Raw genomic sequence first — 23,857 nt, 5'->3', positions numbered from 1 at the left:
GGAAATCAAATATGGTTAGGGAAGTTCTTCCCAACACTGCTTTACAAATGTGTTGCCCTTGGAGGCTGCTTTGCTTTCAGCCTTCTGTCAAGGTAGTTTGGATATAGCCTTAAGGCGTGCTTTGGGTCATTATCTTGCTCTAGGATGAAGTCTTCACCATGTAGGCACAAATGAGAGTATTGGAGGGCGCTGCAAAATGATGTGGTAAGCACTTTTGATTCAGGATGCCAGTCACTCAAAGATATGGGACTCAGCAACATAGCCCCATACCATCAGACTTCCTCCTCCTATGTTTTCACATTTGGTGTGACTGGTGTTTATTTACTAAGCAGCTTGTAAAATCCACCACTTTCCCACTGTATTTAAGCCTGAAATTTAAAAGGACAATGTATTTAATAGCAAAACAGTTTAGCTACTAAAAGCATTTTACTTTTAAAATTTGGGCTTAAAACATGCCGGGAAAGTTGTCGCTTAATAAATAAACCCCACACACTGAGAAACCATCCCTGTGCCTACTCGCTGGCATACAAAACCTGCATGATCAGCCAAAGATTTCAAATTGTCGTTCTTTGGTCCTTAAGACCTACTTCCAGTCCTCAGTAGATCACTGGTGGTGCATCACGGCCCAATCAACCCCCTTTTTTTTATTTAATTGCTGCAGCTGTCATTTCTTAATCCATTACTTGTTCCCTGGACACATTTTTTTTTTTTTTTTATAAATAACTCTGGAATTTACATAACTTTTTTTTAAAACCTGTAGCAGTTCACCTTTGTACAAATTCTAATTATTCAGTGTACCTTAATTGCCTAAATATCAATAAAAACTGGATAATTGGTGGTATTCTAAAACTTTTCACCAGCAGTGTACATTTTAGCTCAACATATATAAATCAGGGAGCTAGAATAAAGGGGAGTCAAATGATTTATATATAAATAAAAAAAAGGCAATAACTATAGGAGAACATGTCTCATTCTAAGTACAGAAGAATTTAGTCAGTAGGCATGTAACCCAGTAAAGGCACTGGTGCCATGCCATCCTATTTCACAGGTTTGTTCCCAATTTCCCACAGTCATACTTCTAATTCAGCATTTTATGGTGTACATGTTCATTTCAACAAACAGGGTATTTTTTTTTTTATCCCAAGTGTTTTAATAGAGATATTGTGAGCCTCAAGTTCACACCATACACCTAAAGATAGTTTACAGTGGTAGTTAGAAGAGAAAGCTGTATATTATTCTGACGTACACCATAGAACCAAACGTTAACAAATAAATGTGTAGCAGATAAGAATTTGCCCAAAGAGAAGCAAAAGGAGGACTTTTATAAAAAGCATCAATAAAAATAAAACACTATATTTGTTAGTTTCCCTGTAGGTGTCACTATTGCATCTGTAACCCATGAGAAGGGCTTGCCTTATTTGCCAGAAATTGGTGCGTCACACTGAATAGGTACTCCTGTGTATGGTGTGTAAAAGCTAATTTTAAATAGTTACATTTCCCAGTCAGTAAATACTGTAGCTACACTCCTCAATGAAGGGAAGTTGGTTTCCGAACAACATAGGGCCGTATCCAATAAGACATGAAAAAACACATTTGTGCGAAAAGTTTTCACCGGTTCAAACGTTTCACACACAAAAGGGTATTGGCCAATCTTATCGCCAGTTTTCGCACGTGCAAATTTTCCATTGACAAAAAGCGGCTTTTCACCATCTCAGAGCAGGTAAGAAGTTGTGCAAAACCCCTATATTTTGCTGAAAATGTGTTGACTTGGTTCAGAACCCCTAGAACACCCTCTCTATCTCCCCCCATGACAGATTAGGTAAAAATAATTTTTTAATTAGCTTCGGCCAATAATGACATGTTTGGGGTGAAAAAATTAGAAGTCTTGGAAGATGGGTTTCAAGTAGTGGGTCTGGTCTTTTTTTTTTTTGTTGGGGGGGGGGGGAGCTGTATCGATGGGGCATGTGTTTTAAACATTGCAACATTTTTAAAAGTGCCTTCAAAAATTACACAAAAATATACTTGCACCCATTTTAATGTATCCATAATTTAACTGCAGCATTTATTTTGGATAATAAAAAATAGCTTCCTATCATTTTTGCACCGTGCATTTAACAGCCACTTGACACAATTTAAGAACCCCAACCCCTTTGATTTTAGCCACTAACACACTTCTATACTATTCCCCTATCTATACAGACTGAGTTCCCCATTTTCTGCCGGTTACACCACAGACAGTTTTCGCGCAAATGCCACTTTGCAATAGGATTGTGCAAGCAATGGGAGCACGCATAGACAAAAGACACAAAATGATCACACCAAAAGTGTGAGAAAACTTAGCGGACGTTACGTTGTCGCATCTAAATTGGATACAGCCCGTAGTGTTCTAAAACCCCCATGGTACATTATTACAAGGATTAAACCAATAAAAACTATTATCCTAAACAACTTAAAAAGTTTAATTACACTTAACATATTAAATAAATTTGCAAATAGTTTGCCTCTACATAACCACTGTTGTCAATAGGCTAACGGGCAGCCTAAAAGCAGAATAAAATTGCAAAATATTCAATAGTCTTCTCTTGTTGTGAGATTAAACAGGATTAGAATTGAGCTTCATCACTTACATGCCTGCAACCAAACAAATAAAATCTGATTTTCATCAGTTTGGTATCAAATATCAAAAGTCTGCAGCTTTCACACATTTAAACAATTTCATTTTTTTTTTCTTTTATTGCCATTTATCATTGCCTACTAACTAACCTAAATCAGGATTCAGGTTGTTTATATTAAGCATATTGAATTTACAGATTATATGTACATTTGACCATAAATCAGACTTATTTTCTATCAATTATCAACATTATGAATATCAAGAATGTGCTCAGTTCTTAATGTACAATATAAAAGTGTAAGTTTTAAGTTCACTCCTCGGAAATATGTTCCCTGGTTGCCAAAATAAAGAGGAGGTTGAGAAATAGTACAGGAACATTTCGATATGGCTTCGGTGGAGCTAAGAAAATTTTCCAGCTTGTGGAGGAGGTCCCAGGAATCCGCCAGCCTGTTTAGTAGCAGCGCGGGATGGTGCGAGTCCCAGCATCTTCTGAATGTTCTGCAAACACACAAATGTTTAACTCATTTTATGCTTTGCCATTTTAGAAATAGGCCAATGTAAAATACCCAGCTTGTGTAACATTTTATATAAAGAATGGCTAAATGTAAATGACTTTGCTACAGATGGAAAGACAAAGTATTTGCTACAAGTTCACATAGTGACAGTTACTAGGTTGGAGGGGGTGGGGGCACACTATGAAAAGACTTTGAGGTGCAGTTTTGTGTGGCATCACTACATAATGGAAGTCTACCTGCTGTAATCATCGCACACCTCAGAGAAAGTAAAGGCAAAATATTAATAACAATATAGACTACCATTTTTCAGAATGCCAGCATAAATTACAAGCCAAAGCTAGTGAGAGTGGCACTATAAAGTGGGTGACATACTACGCAAATAGTACATTTGAATGTACAAAGTATAGCTGCTGTTATAAAGAGGGGATCAATGCTGTTAGTATGTTTGCATTACCTCTTAGTTACTGAAACGAGAGGACAAATGATTTGTGAGTAATTAAAAATATTTCTCGTAGCTATAGGATATATGCAGGTATAACCACTTAATGAGATTTTATCATTTCCAAGAATGTGAGGGTGCAATAAATGGTGGTTACCCACATTTCTCTGCATTTCCAATATGATGTCTAACTGTATTAAGAAGAGTGTACTATTTAGTCTGTATCAGGGGCGTAACCAGGGATGTGCAAGCAGCACAGCAGGTCACCCATGGCTCCTGCATCTGGCTAGCAGGCTGCCTTGAACAGCACCCTGCAGCCAGAATCGCTGCTGAAGTGCCGCTCGGAGTATCTTCAGGATGCTCCAAATGTGCACACTGCAGTTGTTACAACCCCCTGCAGCATCCTGAGGATGCCCTGGTCACTGCTGCCAGCCCTGCTCCTCCACATGAAGTCATGTGATCAGGGGGCGTGGCCGGCACAGGGAGCAGAAAAGCCCTGTTATGGCGCTGGTCTGTATAACTTCTTTATCTGGGATTTGGGACAGTTGGCTGGGTAATGTGGTAAGTTACTGCTTGGAAATCAAAGCATGTTTGCTATTATTCATAGTAACCATTATAGGTCACTGTGCATTATCTTGGGCTGCTATTTTTTTTTAATAAATGTTGTGTTTAGTTTTGGATGTATGTTGTGTTTTCTATTTTGTGTGTGTAGGATGTGTAACATGGGAATATTTAAATAATAGAGGCCTATGTATCAAGCCGTTTATTACATAATTTTATGTAGTGTACCTATGTACTAAAAGCACAATGCAGGAGATTTCACAGAAATCTCCACTAAAGTGCCAATTAGCGCTGCAGATTACAGTCACCATTATTATCAATGGGGACTACAATCTGACCCCTATATACTAAACTCCAAAAAGCAGCTTTTCAGAGTTTAGCCACAGTAGCTTACAGCTCCTTCATATGGTGTAATCTGCTTTGAGCCTATGGGGGCTCCAGGGGCAGGAGAGATCTTTTGATCTCTCCCCCACAGCCCTCGGGAAGCTGACACTATTGCAGTGTCAGCATCCCCCGGGGAAGTCTTACTTCTGTGAAAGACTTCCACAATTTGCCGGGGATATAACCCGATGTCCCTGCGACTTCCCCATGGTAATAGCGGGTATATTTTAATAAAAAATTTAAATATCCGCTGCGAGTTGGACCGATAATACTCGCTGCAGTACCACGATAATTAGTACATAGACCCTTTAATCTTACAATTAGGTTTGTCCCATGTTAGAATTGTTAGCTGTACAAGTCCCCAACCACATCTGTTGGGAAACGGTTCCATGGTTTCCTCACAAAAACCAAAAATATACTTCGGTTAATTGGCACCTGACAAAAAATTAACCCTAGTGTGTGCGGGCGCGCGCATGTATACTTGGTAGGGAACATAGACTGTAAGCTCTAGTGGGACAGGGACTGCTGTGAATGGCAAATATTCTCTGTAAAGCGCAGCAGAAAATGTATGCACTATATAAATAATAACTGGTAATAATAATTTGTTAGTTCCTTATGTTACATATCATTGTCCCCTCACTCAAACTTCAGACTGTAGCCTCTTGTATCTTGTTTTTTTACATTTTACTTTGGAACTCTCTGCAAAATATTTTATCCTCACACATGCTCTAACCTCCAGATTGTAATATTGGGTACTATTCGCCGTTACATAGCTGATCTGCTATTAAGCTCAATGTGTCACTCTGACCCCATTATTATATTTTAATCCAGTTTAAATACTGTGGTGCTATGAAAAGATAAATATATACTTAAAGCTAGTTTAATATATTTTTTGCAGCACCATTAAAGAGGGACCAGCTATTGAAACGGAGTATGAAAACTGTTGTAATTACAGTTTTACCAATTAGGGCCGAACTGTACAAATGCAGATTTAATATCTGACCTATAGCAAGCACTTTACGCTATAGTCCCAATCCTGGTGCGATGTGTCATCCGGGAACCATTAGAACGTGTACCCTGGCATCTCCCAGATGTTCTACAAAGCTGTAACACAACAGCAGCCAAAGTCACCAGAACATTGATGAATGTAGAGCTTCTGCTTCAGTAATATCACAGGAGATCTATGGTTGACAGATGTGAATATTTTTATAAATACCTAACAGTCTATGGGGGGTATATGGCTAGTAGTGTATGTGTAAGGACACTAAACACTGGTGTTATAATACAGGAGCACCAGGCAGTTGTGTATTATTACTGGAATAACCCAGTGAGATAAATGGGCCTGCTGTACTGCATGGGTAATAGGTCCACCAGTTATCTTATGTAAGGCACTACAATTCTATCCATATGATGACATAGTAAATGCCATTTACTAATACATCTAGTTTGCATTGGATCTATTGGTAATAAAAACAGAGTGGATCTCTGGGTCGACCATGATGATAATGTCAGAGATTACAATCTGTCAGATAAAAACTACTGTATTTGAGTATTATTAAAAGGAAATTAAAAACACTAGACCAAAGATATTTTTTGGGCTTCGATCGATTATAAAATGTTTAAAAAAAAAAAAAAAAAAATATGAGGCCTTGTAAAACCCGTAAGCACTGTACAATCCATACAGATAAAAACCGCATCCAGTCTGGAAGGGGTTTGCCGTTTTCATTTATTTATTAATAAAGCAAAATGTAGAGATTGTTAGAGCATTTTAATTTCTGTATAGAACATTCACGATTTAATAATGAAGATTGGAATGTAAGATGCCATGCATACGCAGCCAAGGTCCTAAAACAACACAGGCTAAGGTTGACATATTAGCAAAACACCACACCTAACTCTACGTTCCCACAGTGTGAGCCCCTATGCACAGGAAAGTCACAAGCTCTGACACAGGATCTGCGTGTTTCCCTGAGAGGACATGACAAAGATGGAGCATCCTTAGTCCCAGGGAAAGGAAGAAAAATTTATATGTAATGAAAAATCTAAAATCAGCTGCAGAAAAGTTACAGCACATTTATTTCTGAAAATGTTGAATAGCTAAAGTACAGCTATATACTGTGTCACAGCTTCTAAAAGGGGTTTACAAGGAAAGGTAAGCTTCACTCTCAGTATTAAAAAAAATAAAGTTCTGGAAAAGTGGACTAAAAACACAAGAGGGAGGAGGGGGTAATAGCGAAAACCGACAAAAAAAAAAAAGTATATCTGGTAAATGGAGTTTCCATCGTAAGCACATTTCCCCCCCCCTCCCCCTTTGGATTCAATTTTTCTATTTTGTAAAGAGTTCTCCTTTACCCTCTTAACTTACAATAATGTTCTGACACCTCATATCTACCAATCCCGATACTTACATGACTCCCATGTCCGGACTATTGTCATATGATACACAGCAATAGGTCAGGAACAGCTTAATGTGGGTCTTGGACCCATAATCTTTTCAAACAATGTCTGCATAACATGATAACATCCAAGTGCTTCCAGGGATGTTAACAGCCCCCATGTTCTTGGTGGGGATAGCTGAATCACCTACTCCATGCAAGGCTATAACAGCCATGCTGCCATTGTGGACACTTATGGAGTCAATTTAGTAATAACAAATATAGCAAAGACCTACTGGAGTCGGATGACTTCAAAAAGGTTGTAACATATCGAAAAAAGCACATATGTACTATACATCATCCCACAACCCTGAGCTAACTTATCAGGAGCAGAGAGTAATATGCTCCTAGCCCTAGCATATCCTATTGATACGATACGTACAAGGAAACAGCTTGAGTTACAACAAATAAATTGATTAGCAAATGCAAGGAGACAGAGCTAAAAACTTAGAAACATAGAATTTTACGGCCTTTTGGTAACCTCAACCCTATGTGATCCTCAGTTCTTTGTAAGGATATTCTTATGCCTATCCCAAGCATGTTTAAATTGTTCTACTGCCTCTACCACCTCCAATGGGAGGCTATTCCACTTATCTACTACCTTTTATGTGAAGTAATTTTTCCTCAAATTTCCTTTGAATCTACCTCCTCCAGTATCAGTGCATGTCCTCGTGTTTTAGTATTTCTCTTCTTTTGAAGAATGTCTCCCTCCTGCACCTTGTTAAAACCCATGATATATTTGAAAGTTTCTATCATGTCCCCCCTTTCCATTCTCTGTTCCAGACTATACATATTGAGATCTTCGTCTTTCATGATAAGTTTTGTGATGTAGGCCATGCACCATTTTAGTTGCCCTTTTTTGTACAGTCTCTAATGTAATTATATCCTTCTGGAGATGTGGCCTCCAGAACTGAACACAGTATTTTAGATGAGGCAGTACCAATGATCTATACAGTGGCATTATTACTTCTTTCTTCCTGATTCCACTCCCTATGCAACCAAGCATCTGACTTGCCTTTTTCATTGCTTTGTTACAATGCTTACCGGCCTTTAAATCACCTGAAACAGTGACTCCTAGATCCTTTTCCTCCTCTGTAGTTTCCAATTAGAGTACCCTCAATACTATATTTAGCTTTTGGGTTCTTGAGACTCAAGTGCATAATTTTGCATTAAACTGTAGTTGCCATGTTCTTGACCATTCCTCTAGTCTAGCTAGATCATTTGTCTTACCCCTCCTGGTGTGTCTACCCTGTTGCATATTTTTCTCATCTGCAAAAAGGCATACTTTCCCTTTAATACCATTTGCAATGTCACCAACAAATATATTAAAAAGCAATGGTCCAAGTACAGAACCTTGGGGTACACCACTTGTCATAATTCCTTCCTGAGACTGCACTCCGATTACTACAACTCTCTGTTTCCTATTCTGCAACCAAGTTTTTATCAATTTAACCATCTTAGAATCCAGTCCCAAGTTTATCAGTCAGCGATGTGGGACCGTGTCAAAAGCCTTACTAAAGTCTAGATAAGCTACATCTACAGCCCTCCCTTGACCTATTACGCTATTAGTCACCCAGTATATTATTAATATTGATCTATTAGTCACCCAGTCAAAAAAAAAATCAGTAAGATTTGTTTGGCATGATCTCCCCCTAGTAAATCCATGCTGTTTGGGATCCTGTAAATTGTTGGATTTCAGATGTCCCACAAGTCTTTCTTTTAATAGTGATTCCATTACTTTCCCTACTACTGATGTAAGGCTCACTGGTCGGTAGTTGCTTGCCTTTTCCTTGCTTCCACTTTTGTGCAGTGGGATTACATTTGCTCTTTTCCAGTCCTCTGGAATCACTCCTGATACTAGAGACTGGTTGAATAATTCAGTTAATGGTGTTACCAGCACCCCTTTAAGCTTTTTTAGTATCCTTGGATGTATCCCATCTGGCCCCATTGATTTGTCCACTTTCAGTTTTGTTAGAACCTTTTCCTCTGTAAATATACTTGTGTCTACCTCATGTATATCCTTTGCAACTTAACTGTGGTCCCTTTCCCTCTCCTTCTGTAGTGAACACTGAGCAAAAATAACAAGTTAGATGATCTGCTATGACCTCATCTCCCTCCACAAGACTCTCACTGAAAATGACATTTCTGCATGCTACCTAAATGGCCTCCGGCTTTCATTTAAAATGAAATCCTACACGGTCACACCGATATACAGTATATCAGCATAATTAAGATGCACACAAATTTGGAATCCTTGTGTTAACTACGTAAAAGTAACAGAGTGACTAGTTATTATAAATGATGTTGTATTTGTCTGGGCTTTCCCAAAGTAATCGACAAGAAAGGCAGAAACAAAAAGTTATTTATAAAGTGCCGGCAGGTCTGGACTCTGGCAAGACTTATAACACATGCAATGACATGAGACAGATGACATTTGCCCAAACAAGATTATAATCCAAGATATTAAATTCCCTTGGGTTCACTGAGAAATTAAAAAAGTTATTCCCAGCAAAACCAGAGCAGCACAAACCATAACAAAGGCCCTGGTCATAGAGGTGTAAATGACAATATCAAAGAATAACCTAAGTGATATAATGTCAGAGCTATTGCCCAGAATCATTTTAAAGAAACATAACTAGGGCTGCATTATTAATTAGACAAAGAAGTAAAATGGAATTAGCGTTTCTTCATCATCATCATCATCCAATAGGGTGTAAAGCAGCACAGCACAGTAGAGCCACATGGCTGCACTCTAGGAGTAAAGTGGAACCAGCATTGTGATTGTTGGCAAGTCTGGCCGCCTTTTCTCTATTGTAATTTTTCAGCCAATTTCAGTTTAGTAATCTCTAATTGACTGTTGGAGAAGAGACAGCTGCCATTGGAACATGATATGACAGTGCAAGTAATCTGGGCTGGACTGATGATGGTTCAATCCGCAAAACAACAAGGATGAGTAATGGTGGGAATGCCATCCATGGTGTAAAAGTGTGCAATATTATATACACACTGACTGTATGCGTGCATTGTACAAGTGCATTATGTCTGCATTTATCGTGGGCAATTCCATTCTAGGGATGTTGGAGCGATACCCATGATGCTCTGTCAGAACAAAGTGCGAACGCCGATAACAGCAGCACAACAACGTTCTGCCATAAGGGTGCAAGGAAAATATGCAATGTTGGGCTACTGGATGTATGGGTGATGTTGTGTCACGTTACATCACAAGGAAGTGAACTGCCCCTCTTATGTGTACATTGTTAGTACCCATTTTCTTCACTCTCTGGCACTATAGAGGATTAAGGTGCCTAACAAAAAAAATTATAATGGGCCTGTTTTCTGGTAAAATGTATGAAGCATTGTATTCTAGCTATACAATATACACTGAAGTGCCAAAAGTCATGCGATAGCAGTATGTAAAGGTAATGGTAGGTGGTGTCACCATACTGTGGCGTCTTGGAAATTGCCAGACCTGCATCAGTTGTAATCTGACATTTTATGGGTCAGTTTGAACACTGGCTACCCTGCTCATGGCAAGGCGACGCAAATTATCGAAGTTCAAACTGGGCATGATAGTGGGGTGCCTGATGAATGGGAGATTCCATTTCCGAAGCTCTGCAGACATTCAGCATTCCTCAATTTACGGTGTCATGTGCTATAGCGCGTATTTTACCTGGCATCGAGGACCTGGGACTCATTTTTTCGGAATGGGTGGGTCCCATTTACTACAACTCTCTGTTTCCTATTCTGAAACCAAGCTTTTATCCATTTAACCATATTAGAATCCAGTCCCAAGTTTATCAGTCTGCGACGTGGGACCGTGTGACAGCTTCGCTGCGGCCAATCCCTGGCATCCCATTACATGATTGATTGGCTGCCAGCAATAAAAAGCAGACGGACCTCTTTGGCGCCCATGCTGCTGCACTACAGGAACTGACGTGATGACGATGGCCCCTGCACCCAGAGTGAAGACAACCTCTGGAAAGTGTAAGCGTGCGGACAGCGGCTTAATTATGAGCGGGTGACTGGTGCTCCGGGCCGGCTCGAGGTGCAGCTGTACAAGGGTGCTATAGGGCATGCTGTGCGGCCGCCACGACCCACACTGGGCCGCCAGGAGTGTTTGCACCTGGGAGGGGGGAGTTGCCCGACTGCTGTCTATGCCGCCTCCTGCTACAGTGATGCAGTGACACAACAGGGCAGGCTGCAGTGAAATGAATTTGAAACAATGTGTTTCATTTTTTTTTCCTGTGGGGGCAAATGTGTTTTTTGGCCTCTACAGGAAAAAAATACAAATGTGTTTGAGGGCCATTGGTGAGCGGATTCGGTTCTACTCGGTTCCGTTCGGTTTTAAAAACCGAATCTTATTGGGTATCAGCTGTCACGAGTTTTGGATAGCCAATAAGATTCGGTTTTTAAAACTGAACGGAACCGAGTAGAACCGAATCCACTCACCCCTTGTGTTTATATTTTTTTTACCGGTGGGGGCCAATATGTTTATATTTTTTTTATCCTATCAGGTCCAAAGTGTGTGTTTACCATGTGGGGCCAATGTGTTTGTTTTTTTCCTACCAGGGCTAATGTAATCTGCTACATGCTTCATGGGATGTAGCTGCTAAATTGTTAGATTTACAGAAAACCTTAAATTTAGATAGGACCCAGAAAAGATCAGGTTGGACCCAGATTTCTTAAACTGAGGGGTCCCCGGGACCCAAATTTATTTGGTTCAGCACGATCACTGGTTGTGTGTGTACTGGGAATACCGCAAAGCTTTACCACCTACCCCAGACAGCGTAGTGGCCAACCACGGGTGCATAACGATCGTGACCAGCGGTGTCTGGCCAGAATTATCCGTAGTAACAAACAAGCGATACTGGCTCAAATCATATCCACATTCAATGCAGGAGGTACCAGACGCATATCAAGGAGGTCAGTGCAAACTTCTTTAGCTTTCATGGAAAATAGGAGCAGTAGACTGACCAGAGTGCTCCCGTTAACACTACGACACCAGACACAGCACTTCACCTAGGCTCGTGACGTTAATTGGACCCTGGAGGACTGGCAACATGTGGTGTGGTTTCAGTTGATTTGGGCTGATGGTAGGGTTCGGGGTTGGCGTAGATCTTATGAGGCCATGGACCCCAGTCAACAAGGCAATGTGCAGGCTTGTGGTGGTTCCATAATGGTGTTGGGTGTGTTCATGTGGCATGGGTTGGGTACTCTGGTCTGGCTGAACAGGTCATTGACCGGTAACCGCTACTTTGCATTGCTTGATGACCATATGCAGCCCTTCATGGACTCCCAGAACGATGGAATATTCCAGCAGGATAAAGAACAGCATCATCGGTCCCAAGTTGTCCAGAATTGGTTTAAGGAGCATTCTGCAGAGCTCCGACGAATGGTCACAACGTTTGCCCGACATGAATCCAAAAGAGCATTTATGGGACGTGGTGGAGAGATCCATTCGCAACAAAGATCCTGCACCTACAAATATCAGGGAGCTGTGGAAAGTTATCCAGATGGCATGGGTCAACATCTCTCCAGAGGTTTTCTCTCCACTTGTGGAATTGAAGCAAAGTTGAGTTGCTGCACTTTGCCGGGATAGAGGGGGTCCTACATATTACTAGGCATCGATCTTGTGACTTCTGGAACTTCAGTGTACAAGCTAGGTATATAGAGCATTTTAAGAAGGTAAGAAAGCTAAGGAAAAAGCATGCTTAAAAAGGGGCTAAAGTTACAGCGGTTTGTCAGAACCTGTTTTTGCAGTTATTTCTGTTGTACTCTTTAAATACATTGGTCAAAGTCACCGACAAACCACGCAATAGTTCACTGTGCAGCTACCAGTTAGGCTGCCACAGGAACCACTGATGTGTGAATAACCTTCTTTAGACTTTTGTACCATATGGTTTAATTAGGTAGGCTCTGCTACAAATACAAAGTTACTGAGAATAGATTTATACATACCTGACGGATGGACATTGTACACAGTATGTACAGGAATATAAATGAGCAATCTGTATAATCCTCTCCCAACAGGTTTCGATGAGACAGTCCTTGAATATAGGAGAGGGGAACAAATGGCAGTTTTGCTACAACTCGACCATCGAAACTGGAAAAGAATTAAACATACTAGTGTTAATGTTTCCATAATTTTAATATTTTGCAAAGTATATGTAAATTAAATATGCTAGGGTGGCGTACATTACACAGAAGGGAAGAAAAAAAAAAAAATCATACTGGCAAATAATGGTTAAGAATTAGATGAAATAACATTGCATGTTTTGGACAATATATGTACATTGCCACTAAAGGATAATGGGCCTGATTCAGCAAGGAACGCAGCTGCTAATATGCATGTAATTAGCCAATTGTTGCATACTGCGCATGCATCACAGTGCGCGAACCAGCCACTGCGATCAGGACCGCGATCGCAGTGACTACGCAGACCCATCGCAGAGCGATTAACAGTAACTGGTGTTTGTGGGTGGTGATGAGCAATTGCTTTATCTCACGTCGGTCATTCTATAGTGTCACAGTTACATGAACCGAGAAACTGGAATTAGGACTTGTTTTCCAGGACATCCCACACATGCTCGTTTTGACCGAGAGCTGGGGAATTTGGAGGTCAAGTGAACACCTTAAACTCATTGGTCTTGTTGTGTTCCTTCTAATCATTCCTGAACAATTTTTGCAGTGTGGCAGGGCACGTCATGTTGCTGAAAGAGACTACTGCCATCAGGGAATACTGCTGCCATGAAGGGGTGTACTTGGTATACAACAAGGTTTCGTTAGGTACTGTGTGTCAAAGTAACATCCACATGAATGCCAAGACCCAAGGATTCCCTTCTTCCCCATAGTGTATCCTGGTGCCATCTCTTCCCAGGTAAATGATGGACACGCACCCCGACGTCCACATGATCTGCACATTGTTAGTGCCTTTGGCGGGCACTCTGACAGGTCTGCAGCTGCGCAGCAAGTTGCAATGCACTGTGTGTTCTGACACCTTCTACAATAGCCAGCATTGTCTTTCTCAGCAATTTGTGCAGCATTAGCTCTTCTGTGGGATCGGACCAAATGGGCTAGTCTTCACTCCTCACACGTATCAATGAGTTTTGGGCGCTCATGACTCACCAGTTGTCCTGCTTCTTTGGACCACTTTTGGTAGATACTAATCACTGCATACTGTGAACACCCCACAAGACCTGCCAGTTTCAAGATGATCTGACCCAGTCCTCTAGCCATCACAATGTAATCCATGCCAAAGTCGCTGAGATCCTTACGCATGTCCATTTTTTTTCTGCTTCCAACACATCAACTTCCAGAATTGAGTGTTCGCTTGCTGTCTAACATATCCAACCACTTAACAGGTGACATTGTAACAAGATCAATGTTATCCACTTCACCTGCGTATGAAGCAGCCAGTTTAGGCTGATCACTCATATGTGTGGACAAGCAGAACGAATATGAACATTTAAGCATCTTGGCTTGCTTGGAAAATAAACTGTGAATGGACTTCCTTCCCAACAGCATTTGCTCCTTTAAATAGTAACACATGACGTGCCAATGACAAGTTTTCCTGCCTTGACAGTAAACGGATTCTTGCATAGTGGTGCTGTGAGATACACTTAAAGCTACTTTTCCCAAAACAGTTTGTTAGCAGGTGCTTGTGGTCTCAGAGCTCCTTAATGCTTGTTTTCCTAAACGCCAAGACGTGCAGAACAAATGGCTTTTCTTAAAGACAAATAGCAAACCTGCCAGTTTATTCAGGAAGGAAGGGTGGGCGTTGCTGTTCACATGCACCTTGAAATAAATATTACTGCATTCTAGAGCCCATCAGAATCATTACTCCAATACAAAGTACATTCACCTTAGCACCACTAAGTGTAGAAACTAGGATATTAATATAAATATACTAATCATTATGTAAAAATGTAACTACAAATCTGGGTATGTCCCTGGTCTTTGCAGGAAGTGCCTCGCTGCATCACAAGTCAAATGGTTGGCCCTACCCATCACCTCATATCAAGGAAACTCAGGCAACTCATTATCTACAGGGGCGTTGAGAGGGTAGGTGGAAAGGGCAGCAAGCTGTGGAGGAGAAGTAATGTCCCCCTTCGCAGTGCACGTCCTGCAGAGGAGAAGGGGTCATTCCTCCTTCTCCACAGCACGCTGAGCTCCTCAGGAACTGTCTTCTAGTATTTTTCAGGTGTTTTTTTTTCCTAAAGGGGCATGGCCACCCCTTTCGGGAGTTTGTCCAAACTCCCTTCTCTCTCGGGTCCTGATTATCAACCTATCCCCAATAACTGTGGTTAACCAGTTAATTTATTTATTTCAAACCTACTGAATATAATCCCTATTTATCATGACATGGCTGTGTTTATGTGCTGCCCACCTCATTTAGCAACACGGCTGAGTATATCCCACAAAAGTCACGTCTGAAAAGCCCCCACCCCCCAAATAAATCAGATACCACAAAACACAATCAGAACAAGTATTGCCTTTTATTTAACAGAGAAAATTTATTTTTTTTAAAGCTCCTCTTTCTGAATTAGATGCATTAGTTCCGGAAATCATTCATTCTTAGCGTTTTTCCCAATGCTTCAGCAAAGTAAAATAAGTGTAGAAACGTTTTCAGCCATAAGGCAAAAGACAAAATAATATGAGATATGGTAAGAACTTACCCTTGTTATCTCTATTTCTACGAAGTCCATAGGGTTCCACAGGATACCTTGGGGTATAGGTGTGACGTCAGTCATCGGGCACCAAAGAGTTAAGCTTTCAGCCTCCCAGGATGCACTAGGTCCCCCTCCTATACCCCGCCCCGGAGCCAAGGCACCTCAGTTAGTTACCAAGCCATAGGCCGGAGGAGGAGAAGGAAAAGAGAGAAAAAAAGATCTGGACACACACAAGAATCACATTCTCACCAGAGGGAGACGGAAAAAAACGGTGACCAGACCAAAGCCCATCTGCAGCACAGGTGCGACAGGGCGGGAGTCCTGTGGAACCCTATGAACTTCGTAGAAAGAGAGATAACAAGGGTAAGTTCTTACCATATCTCATATTTTCTACTTCAGGGTCCATAGGGTATCCACAGGATACCTTGGGGATGTCCCAAAGCAGTATCCTTTAAGGGTGGGGACGCTCCTGTGCAGAAAGGAGAATCCGCCGCCCGAAGGAAGCATCCTGAGAGGCGAAGGTGTCAAACCTGTAATACCTCACGAAGGTATGGACAGAGGACCACATAGCAGCCTTGCAGATCTGGACTGCAGAGGCACCACGTCCAGCTGCCCACGAAGGACCCACAGACCTAGTGGAATGAGCCTTCAGAGAAGGAGGAAGCGGTAGGCCTTCATGAAGATAAGCTTCAGAAATAGCCATACGGATCCAGGCTGCCAAAGTTTGCTTTGAGGCAGGCCAACCCTTTTTACGGAAGCCATAGAGGACAAACAAAGCGTCCGACTTCCTAAACGAAGAAGTGCGGTCAACATAAGTCCTTAAGGCCCGCACAACATCCAAAGAGGCCTCACCCATGGAAAGACCCGGTGAGTTAAAGGCCGGAACAACGATTTCCTCGTTAACATGAAACTGGGAAACAACTTTGGGAAGAAACTCGGGCCGAGTGCGGAGCACTGCCCTGTTCCCATGAAAAAACAAGAAAGGGGGTCTACAAGAAAGAGCCCCTAAATCAGAAACACGTCTGGCCGAAGCAATAGCCAGAAGGAAAACAGTCTTAGCTGTCAGCCATTTAAGATCCACTGAGCCCAGTGGTTCAAACGGCGGTCCTTGGAGAGCCCTCAGGACCACAGCCAAATCTCAAGGCGCCACAGGTGGAACAAAGGGCGGCTGAATGCGGAGAACACCTTGCATAAAGGTGCGCACATCCGGGATTGTAACAATCCTACGGTGAAACCAGATAGACAGGGCCGGAACCTGTACCTTCAAAGAAGCAAGGCGAAGCCCATGATCTAGTCCCGCTTGTAGGAAGGTGAGAATCCGAGACAGACGAAACTCCCGCGGTGCATAACCTCTCGGTCGACACCACTGGAAGAACGTATGCCACACGCGATGGTATATCCTTGTGGAAGACGTTTTCCGAGCTCGCAACATGGTACGAACTACAGAGCTGGAAAACCCCCGGGACCTCAGCATGGCCGTCTCAACAGCCACACCGTCAAAGACAGCCGAGTCAGGTCCGGGTGAAGGCAAGGACCCTGAGACAGAAGGTCCGGTCGTAGCGGCAACCGTAGAGGACTGTCCACGGACAGACCCTGAAGGTCTGAGAACCAGTGCCGTCTGGGCCACGCGGGAGCCATCAACAGGAGCGTCCCTCCTTCCTGTTTGAATTTCCAGATTACCCGTGGAAGAAGGGAGACCGGAGGGAACAGGTATGCGAACCGGAACGTCCACCGGACGGACAGAGCATCCACCAGAGACGCCCCTTCGTCTCTTGTGCGAGACCCGTACACCGGCAACTTGTTGTTGTGCCGGGACGCCATGAGGTCGATCTCTGGAAGACCCCATCTGTCCACCAGCAGTTGAAAAATGTCCGGGTGCAGGGACTATTCCCCGGATGAACGTCCTGGCGACTTAGAAAGTCCGCCTCCCAATTTAGCACTCCCGGGATGAAGACCGCTGATATGGCCGGAAGATTGCGCTCCGCCCATACCAGGATCCGAGAGACCTCCACGAGAGTCGCCCGAGTTCGGGTTCCTCCTTGCCTGTTTATGTAGGCCACGGTGGTAGCGTTGTCCGACTGGACCTGTACCGGGCGACCCTGGAGAACTCGATGTGCCTGCTGGAGAGCATTGAAGACCGCACGGAGTTCCAAGATATTGATTGGAAGCTCCGCTTCTGTCGGCGTCCGCCTGCCCTGGAACAAGTGTGGACCCGAAACTGCTCCCCAGCCCCGAAGACTGGCGTCCGTTGTCAACAGGACCCAATTTGGAACCCAGAACGGACGTCCCCCGCTGAGATGGGTCGTCTGTAACCACCAGGCAAGGGACAGGCGAACCTCCGGGGTGAGCACAATTGTCTGGGACTTCAGAGACTGCGGCAGCCCGTTCCACTTGGACAGGATCAGGTGCTGCAGAGGTCTGGAGTGAAACTGGGCATATTCCACCATGTCGAACACAGACACCATGGAGCCCAGTAACCTCATCGCCGAGTGTAGAGACACCCGGCGACTGTGCAGACAACTGCTCACCCTCGACTGTAAAACAGAGATCTTTTCCTCCGTCACGAAGATCCTCTGCTGTTCCGAGTCCAATAAGGCTCCGAGGTGCAGAATCCTCCGAGACGGGATTAGAGTGGACTTCTGCCAGTTGATTATCCAGCCGTGCCATTGCAGTAGCGCAATGGTCAGGCCCAAGTGGCATAGAAGGAGCTCTGGAGATCCTGCCACCAATAACAGGTCGTCCAAGTACGGCAACATGCGGACTACCTGCAGCCGCAGAGAAGCCGCCATGACCGCCATCACCTTGGTGAACACACGTGGTGCTGTCGCCAGGCCAAAAGGTAACACCCGAAACTGGAAGTGGTCGCTGCGGATTGCAAACCTGAAGAACTGTTGATGGCGCAAAAGAATAGGGACATGCAGGTAAGCGTCCTGAATGTCCAATGACACCATGTAGTCCCCAGGTTCCAGCGCCAGAATGATGGACCGTAGGGTCTCCATCCGAAACTTCGGTACCCGCAAAGACCTGTTGAGAGCTTTGAGGTTGAGAATCGGACGATACGACCCATTGGGTTTCTGTACCAAAAAAAAGATTTGAATAGAAACCCTGGCCCCTCTGGGAGAATGGAACAGGCACTATAACTCCAGCCTGGAGCATAGTGTGCAATACCTTCCGCAGCTCCGTAGCCTTGTTCCGGTCTGATGGTAGACCCGTGGTGAAGAATCGAGCCGGGGGTCTGTGCCGGAAGGAGAGGGCGTACCCGTGGGAAACCACCTTGAGAACCCAAGTGTCTGTCGTAGTGACCGACCAACACTGGTCGAACTGCAGCAGGCGGCCTCCCACTTTGGGATCCCCCAAAGGGAGGCCCGGACCGTCAAGCCGCAGGCTTGTCATCTGGCTTGGGGGCCGGATGTCTGGTACTCCATGCCTGCTTCCGGGGCTTGGACGATTTCTTAGGGCCAGCCTGTCGAGGAAACGACTGTGGTTTGTGCCTGCCCTGGGCCCTAGATGACCGAAAGGACGATGGTCCAGAACCAGAAGGAGCAGCGGCCGACGGGAGACAAGCCGATTTGGCTGCCGCCAGCATGGCCACAATCTTATCCAGATCTGGACCGAAGAGAACTTCTCCGGTAAATGGCAACGCCTCCAGACCCCTTTTGGAATCTGCGTCCGCCTTCCAGGATCGCAGCCACAAGGTGCGACGAGCAGCCACCGCTGCTGAAGAAATTCTAGACACCAGAGTACTAATGTCTAAGGCCGCCTCGTTGATATAAGTGGCCGAATCACGGAGATTACCAATCAACTCCGCCTGTTCGGCCGAACAGTCGGAATCAAAAGATGCCTCTAATGAATCCGCCCAGCGCTCCATCGCTCTGGCAACCCAGCAAATGGCCATAGCCGGTCGTGCTGCCCCCCCCGCAAGGGAATAAGCGGACTTCAGGCAGATCTCCATCTTGCGGTCCGTAGCATCCTTAAGGGAGGACATGGATGGCATCGGCAATGTGGCACTACGGACAAGACGGGTCACGTGAGAATCCACCTGTGGAGGGGATTCCCACTTTGCAAAATAATTATCCGCAAACGGATAAGCCACCGCCAGGCGCCTCTGCGGCTGGTATCTTTTGCCAGGCTGCTTCCACGCCTCCTCTAAATGGTCCACTAACTGACCTGAAAGAGGAAAGACTGTGGCATCGCCCTTCACATCTTTAAAAAAGGTGTACTTAGATTTAGCCGCTGGGGGAACTTCGTCCTCAATCACCAAGGCTGTGCGGACTGCCCGAATAAGTCCAGGAATATATACTTTGGACTTAGCATCAGTGTCCTTAGTATGGAGTGGTTCCTGATCGTAAGGATCCAGAATCTCCCCATCATCAGACGTCCCCTCGTCATCCTCATAAGGAGCCGACAGAGACGCCACCGGCCGTTTATGTGGCCGGATCACAGACTCCCCTTGCAACACATCCGACAAGTGCTGTACAGAACTCGTCAGGGAGTTAACCTACGCCGGCTCCTGAGAAACCGGGAGCGGGGAAATAGGGAGACTGTGGGGTACCACCAATTGTCATGGGAAACCCTGCATGGGTGACGACACCACTGACTGCTGGGACAAACCCATCGGTGTAAACGCGGGTTGCGGAGCTAACTGACCCACCAAGGTTGTAAGCGCCTGAGCGAAACAAGCCCAGGGCAGCTCCTGTACCGGTGCTGTAACCGTAAGAGGCCGCGCCATGGACAAACACTGCCGGCAGAGGCCCTCCGCGCTACCCTCCCCCTCCGCTAACGGTACTTTACACGTAGTACACTGTAGCCGGAGAGGAAAATCACTTTCAGACATGATGGCACCAAGTATGTGACCCCTCTCACCAATTATATATCAAATAGGCGAGAGACCACCCTGCAGCACCGCACCGCAAGGGCTTAGCAGAAAGAACAGGGATAGTAATAAAGCTGACAGTTTAGAAGAAAAGTTACAGGCAGCAGCGCTAGCTCAGTCACATACAATGCAAAGAAATATCAATTCCTGCACTAACAGCGCTGATCAATCAACTACGCAGACACAGGGCCTGGTAGGACACAGCACAGCATACACAGACCTGACCCAAATCGGAGGAGAGGTATGCGGGGGGACCCAGACCACGATGCTTCCGTCCAGGCTTCCAGCTGCGTTCAGGGGAAGATGGCCGCCGAGGAGCAGAGAGGAGGCTGGCCTGGGGGAGGAGCGCTGCCACAGGACCAGTTGGCAGCGTGCAGAGAGGGCTGTGTGCAGCGGGGGAGGCGCCGGCTGTGAGACAGGGAAGGCGAGCTCCCCTGGCATGCATTTAACCCCTGGGACGCCGCAGCGCTACCGCTCTGCTGCGGTTCGCTGTCCCAGGGGGTAGTGGAAGCGCAGGTTGGTCGCCTGGCCCCACGCTGCAGCCAGTCCCCAGGGAGCCCCCTGCCTGGGGACTCAGGACCATGTGATCAGCGGGGACTCACCGCGGGACCCCGCTGCTTACCTTTGTCCCCCTTGAATCCGGCCATGGTCCGGAACATCTGGGGTCACTGCTAGCTGTGACCCCAGATGCTCACCAGCATCCCCGGATCGGTACCGGCGTGGGTGTAGGGAAGACAGCATGGACGTCAGGACTGACTGTCCATGCTGTACATCCACAGCTGCATAGAAGAAAGCTTCAGGGGCTCTTCTAGCCCCCACTCCGACAGGTGCACCCTTCTCCGGCCGGGCACCAAACTAAACTGAGGTGCCTTGGCTCGGGGGCGGGGTATAGGAGGGGGACCTAGTGCATCCTGGGAGGCTGAAAGCTTAACTCTTTGGTGCCCGATGACTGACGTCACACCTATACCCCAAGGTATCCTGTGGATACCCTATGGACCCTGAAGTAGAAAATGATGCATCAAATGAGGAATAAGAAAATCACTCTGCAAATTAATGTTTTCCCTTTAACTTCAGGGATCATTTTAACAGATAATTGTACCTTTTTATTTGGCCTTCATTCTATATTGTATATCAGTGTTACATAAAGCCTTCAGTACGGTGGGAGAAGTTACAGCGGCTTCCACTTTGAATTGTAAAAATGGTGTAGTTCATACTACAGAATAAGGAGGATATACACAACTTACATTGAGTTAAACATGCCCATCAAAGCCGTGAAGCAAAAGCCAATTGCAAACATGGACTTCATGCGAACCTACAAGAAAACAAACACAGAGACCCATCACAACCAGTAATGATATTACAATAATATTGTAACTATGAAGATACGAGTCAGAAAGATTATAAGGAGATCTTAACATAGCATGGAAAGCCAAGTTATTAAGGAGCCTATGCATCAGCATGAATGGGTCATTTAAACATTGAAAACAGTTTCCACATATTTGAGCTACGAGCCCATTCATTACAGTTGAGGTACTGCAGAAAAATCACGGATATATCTGGTGTGCACTTAAGACGAGATGTGCCACGCTAGTATGAGGACGACTATTCATCAAACTCTGAACAATTTATTGAAGCTTGTCTGTGGCAATTAACACCATCTTCAGACGGTGATAGCCCACTGAGCCCTCTCTTCCAACAGGAAGGAGAATCAGATTGCCTTCTCTGGCCCTCCCAGTACACGTGAGACAAAGTTGTGCATGCACAACACGGCCAGATGGAACCTGACTGTGTACACTTTCTTTTCATAGCACCTGTCCTGGAACCAGAGCCGTAATGGAATGCTCTGGTACATTTTGATCTACCGCCACAAATTGCAGCAAGTTAGATGCATAATTTCAATGGGGCCATCGCAATTGATTCAGTCAAAATCCACCCATATTTGCTAACATGCATACTAACAGGACAGAATACATCAATTTGCAATTTAGAAGATTTTAAAAGGTTTTAAATAAACACGAGAGTCTAACTATCCAAGTCAATATAGTTAATTGCAGTTTATAGTCGGCCTCCTACATTTTATTGACATCACAAAGTCAATGCCTCACAAAACATTAAGGCTGATAATACAATGCAGAGATATTGCAAACAAGAAGAATATACAGCAGTAGGTAGTATGAGCCATTGTTCTGTGATTCCGGTTATTTTTAGCTGAATGTCTAAAATGTCCTTCAATCGGATTACAGGAAGTGTATATATAACAATATCTTCCTCTGCATGTACACACATGTACACACAGCAATATGTGTGTTTAAAGCCAGTTACATGGAACAATATCCCTCAGCATCAGCAGCAACTGGCACAATGTACGGGGAGGGAGGAGTAAGGAGAGGAGTTATTTTACATACATACATAGGCAAGCTTTCTTCACATGCAGGCGTGCTGGATTTCTTGTTTATAGTGATGACCTTCAATAAATTTTCTTGCAGCAAGTAGCGTTTTCCTTACTGTAACTGCCATTTGCACAGAAACACTTTGCGAAAGACTAATACCAGACCTACGTGTTAATTTAATTGGCACCTTACGACCCTATTGCTGTTGCATAGTACTTACCATGGAGAGATCGCGATTATTATTCTTTAGCTTCTCCTCCTGGCGTTCTGTAACATATAATTCATGTTTGTTTTAACAAAGATGTAAAAAAAAAAAAAAAAAAAAGGAACAAACATCTAGCAGTTTATGGATAGTGAGCAAGGCAGATATATGGGGGGTTATGTAATAGATCCAATTTTACAGAACCAGCAGAATTTCAGCAAGATTGCCACTTAATTTAAAGCAAAGTAAAATCGAAACCTATTACATAACTCCCCCAAATACCCAAACGTTTGTGGACACCCCCTTAATTAGTGTTTGGCCATTTCTGCCATGCTCATTGCTAACCAATGCATAAAATGAAGCAGCCATGCATAAAATGCCACCTTTCCAATAAGTCAGTTCATCAAATTTCTACCCTGATCAACTGTGCTGTTATTGTGAAGTGAAAACATCTACGAGCAACAAAAGCACAGTCACAAAGTGGTAGGCCACACTAGCTCACAGAACAGGACCATAGTGTTCCAAATCATCTCTGTAAGCAACGTCAGCAAACGAACAGTTAATCAGGAACTTCATGGATTGGGGTTCCACGGCCAAGTAGCAGCATACCAACATCAATGATCACCATGCGTAATGCCAAACATCAGCTGCTGTGGTGCAAAGCACAGTCTCTGGATAGTGGATATGTAGTCTCTGGAGTGACTAATTGTGCTCCCCCTTCTGGCAGTTTGAAGGACAAATCTGGATTTGGTGCCAAGAAATGCTTCCTGCCGAATAT

General features: G+C 44.3%; 1 protein-coding gene across 1 annotated transcript; it reads right to left on the bottom strand.

The window, feature by feature from the left end:
• Positions 1-2,441: 2,441 nt before the first annotated feature.
• Positions 2,442-23,178, bottom strand: TMCO1 (transmembrane and coiled-coil domains 1). Its single transcript, XM_088459051.1, has 4 exons — positions 23,098-23,178; positions 21,732-21,799; positions 12,904-13,048; positions 2,442-3,112 (listed from the first exon to the last, which is right to left on the bottom strand). The coding sequence occupies exons 1-4, from the start codon at positions 23,098-23,100 to the stop codon at positions 3,014-3,016; spliced, it is 315 nt and encodes a 104-aa protein (XP_088315177.1). The 5' UTR covers positions 23,101-23,178; the 3' UTR covers positions 2,442-3,013.
• Between the last annotated feature and the right edge of the window lie 679 nt (positions 23,179-23,857).

This window comes from Taudactylus pleione, unplaced genomic scaffold (assembly GCF_031769625.1).
Source record: "Taudactylus pleione unplaced genomic scaffold, aTauple2 ptg000889l, whole genome shotgun sequence".
Classification (NCBI taxonomy): Eukaryota; Metazoa; Chordata; class Amphibia; order Anura; family Myobatrachidae; genus Taudactylus; species Taudactylus pleione.
The sequence above is the reverse complement of the archived record's forward strand: the minus strand, read 5'-3'. Positions and strand labels throughout refer to the sequence as shown.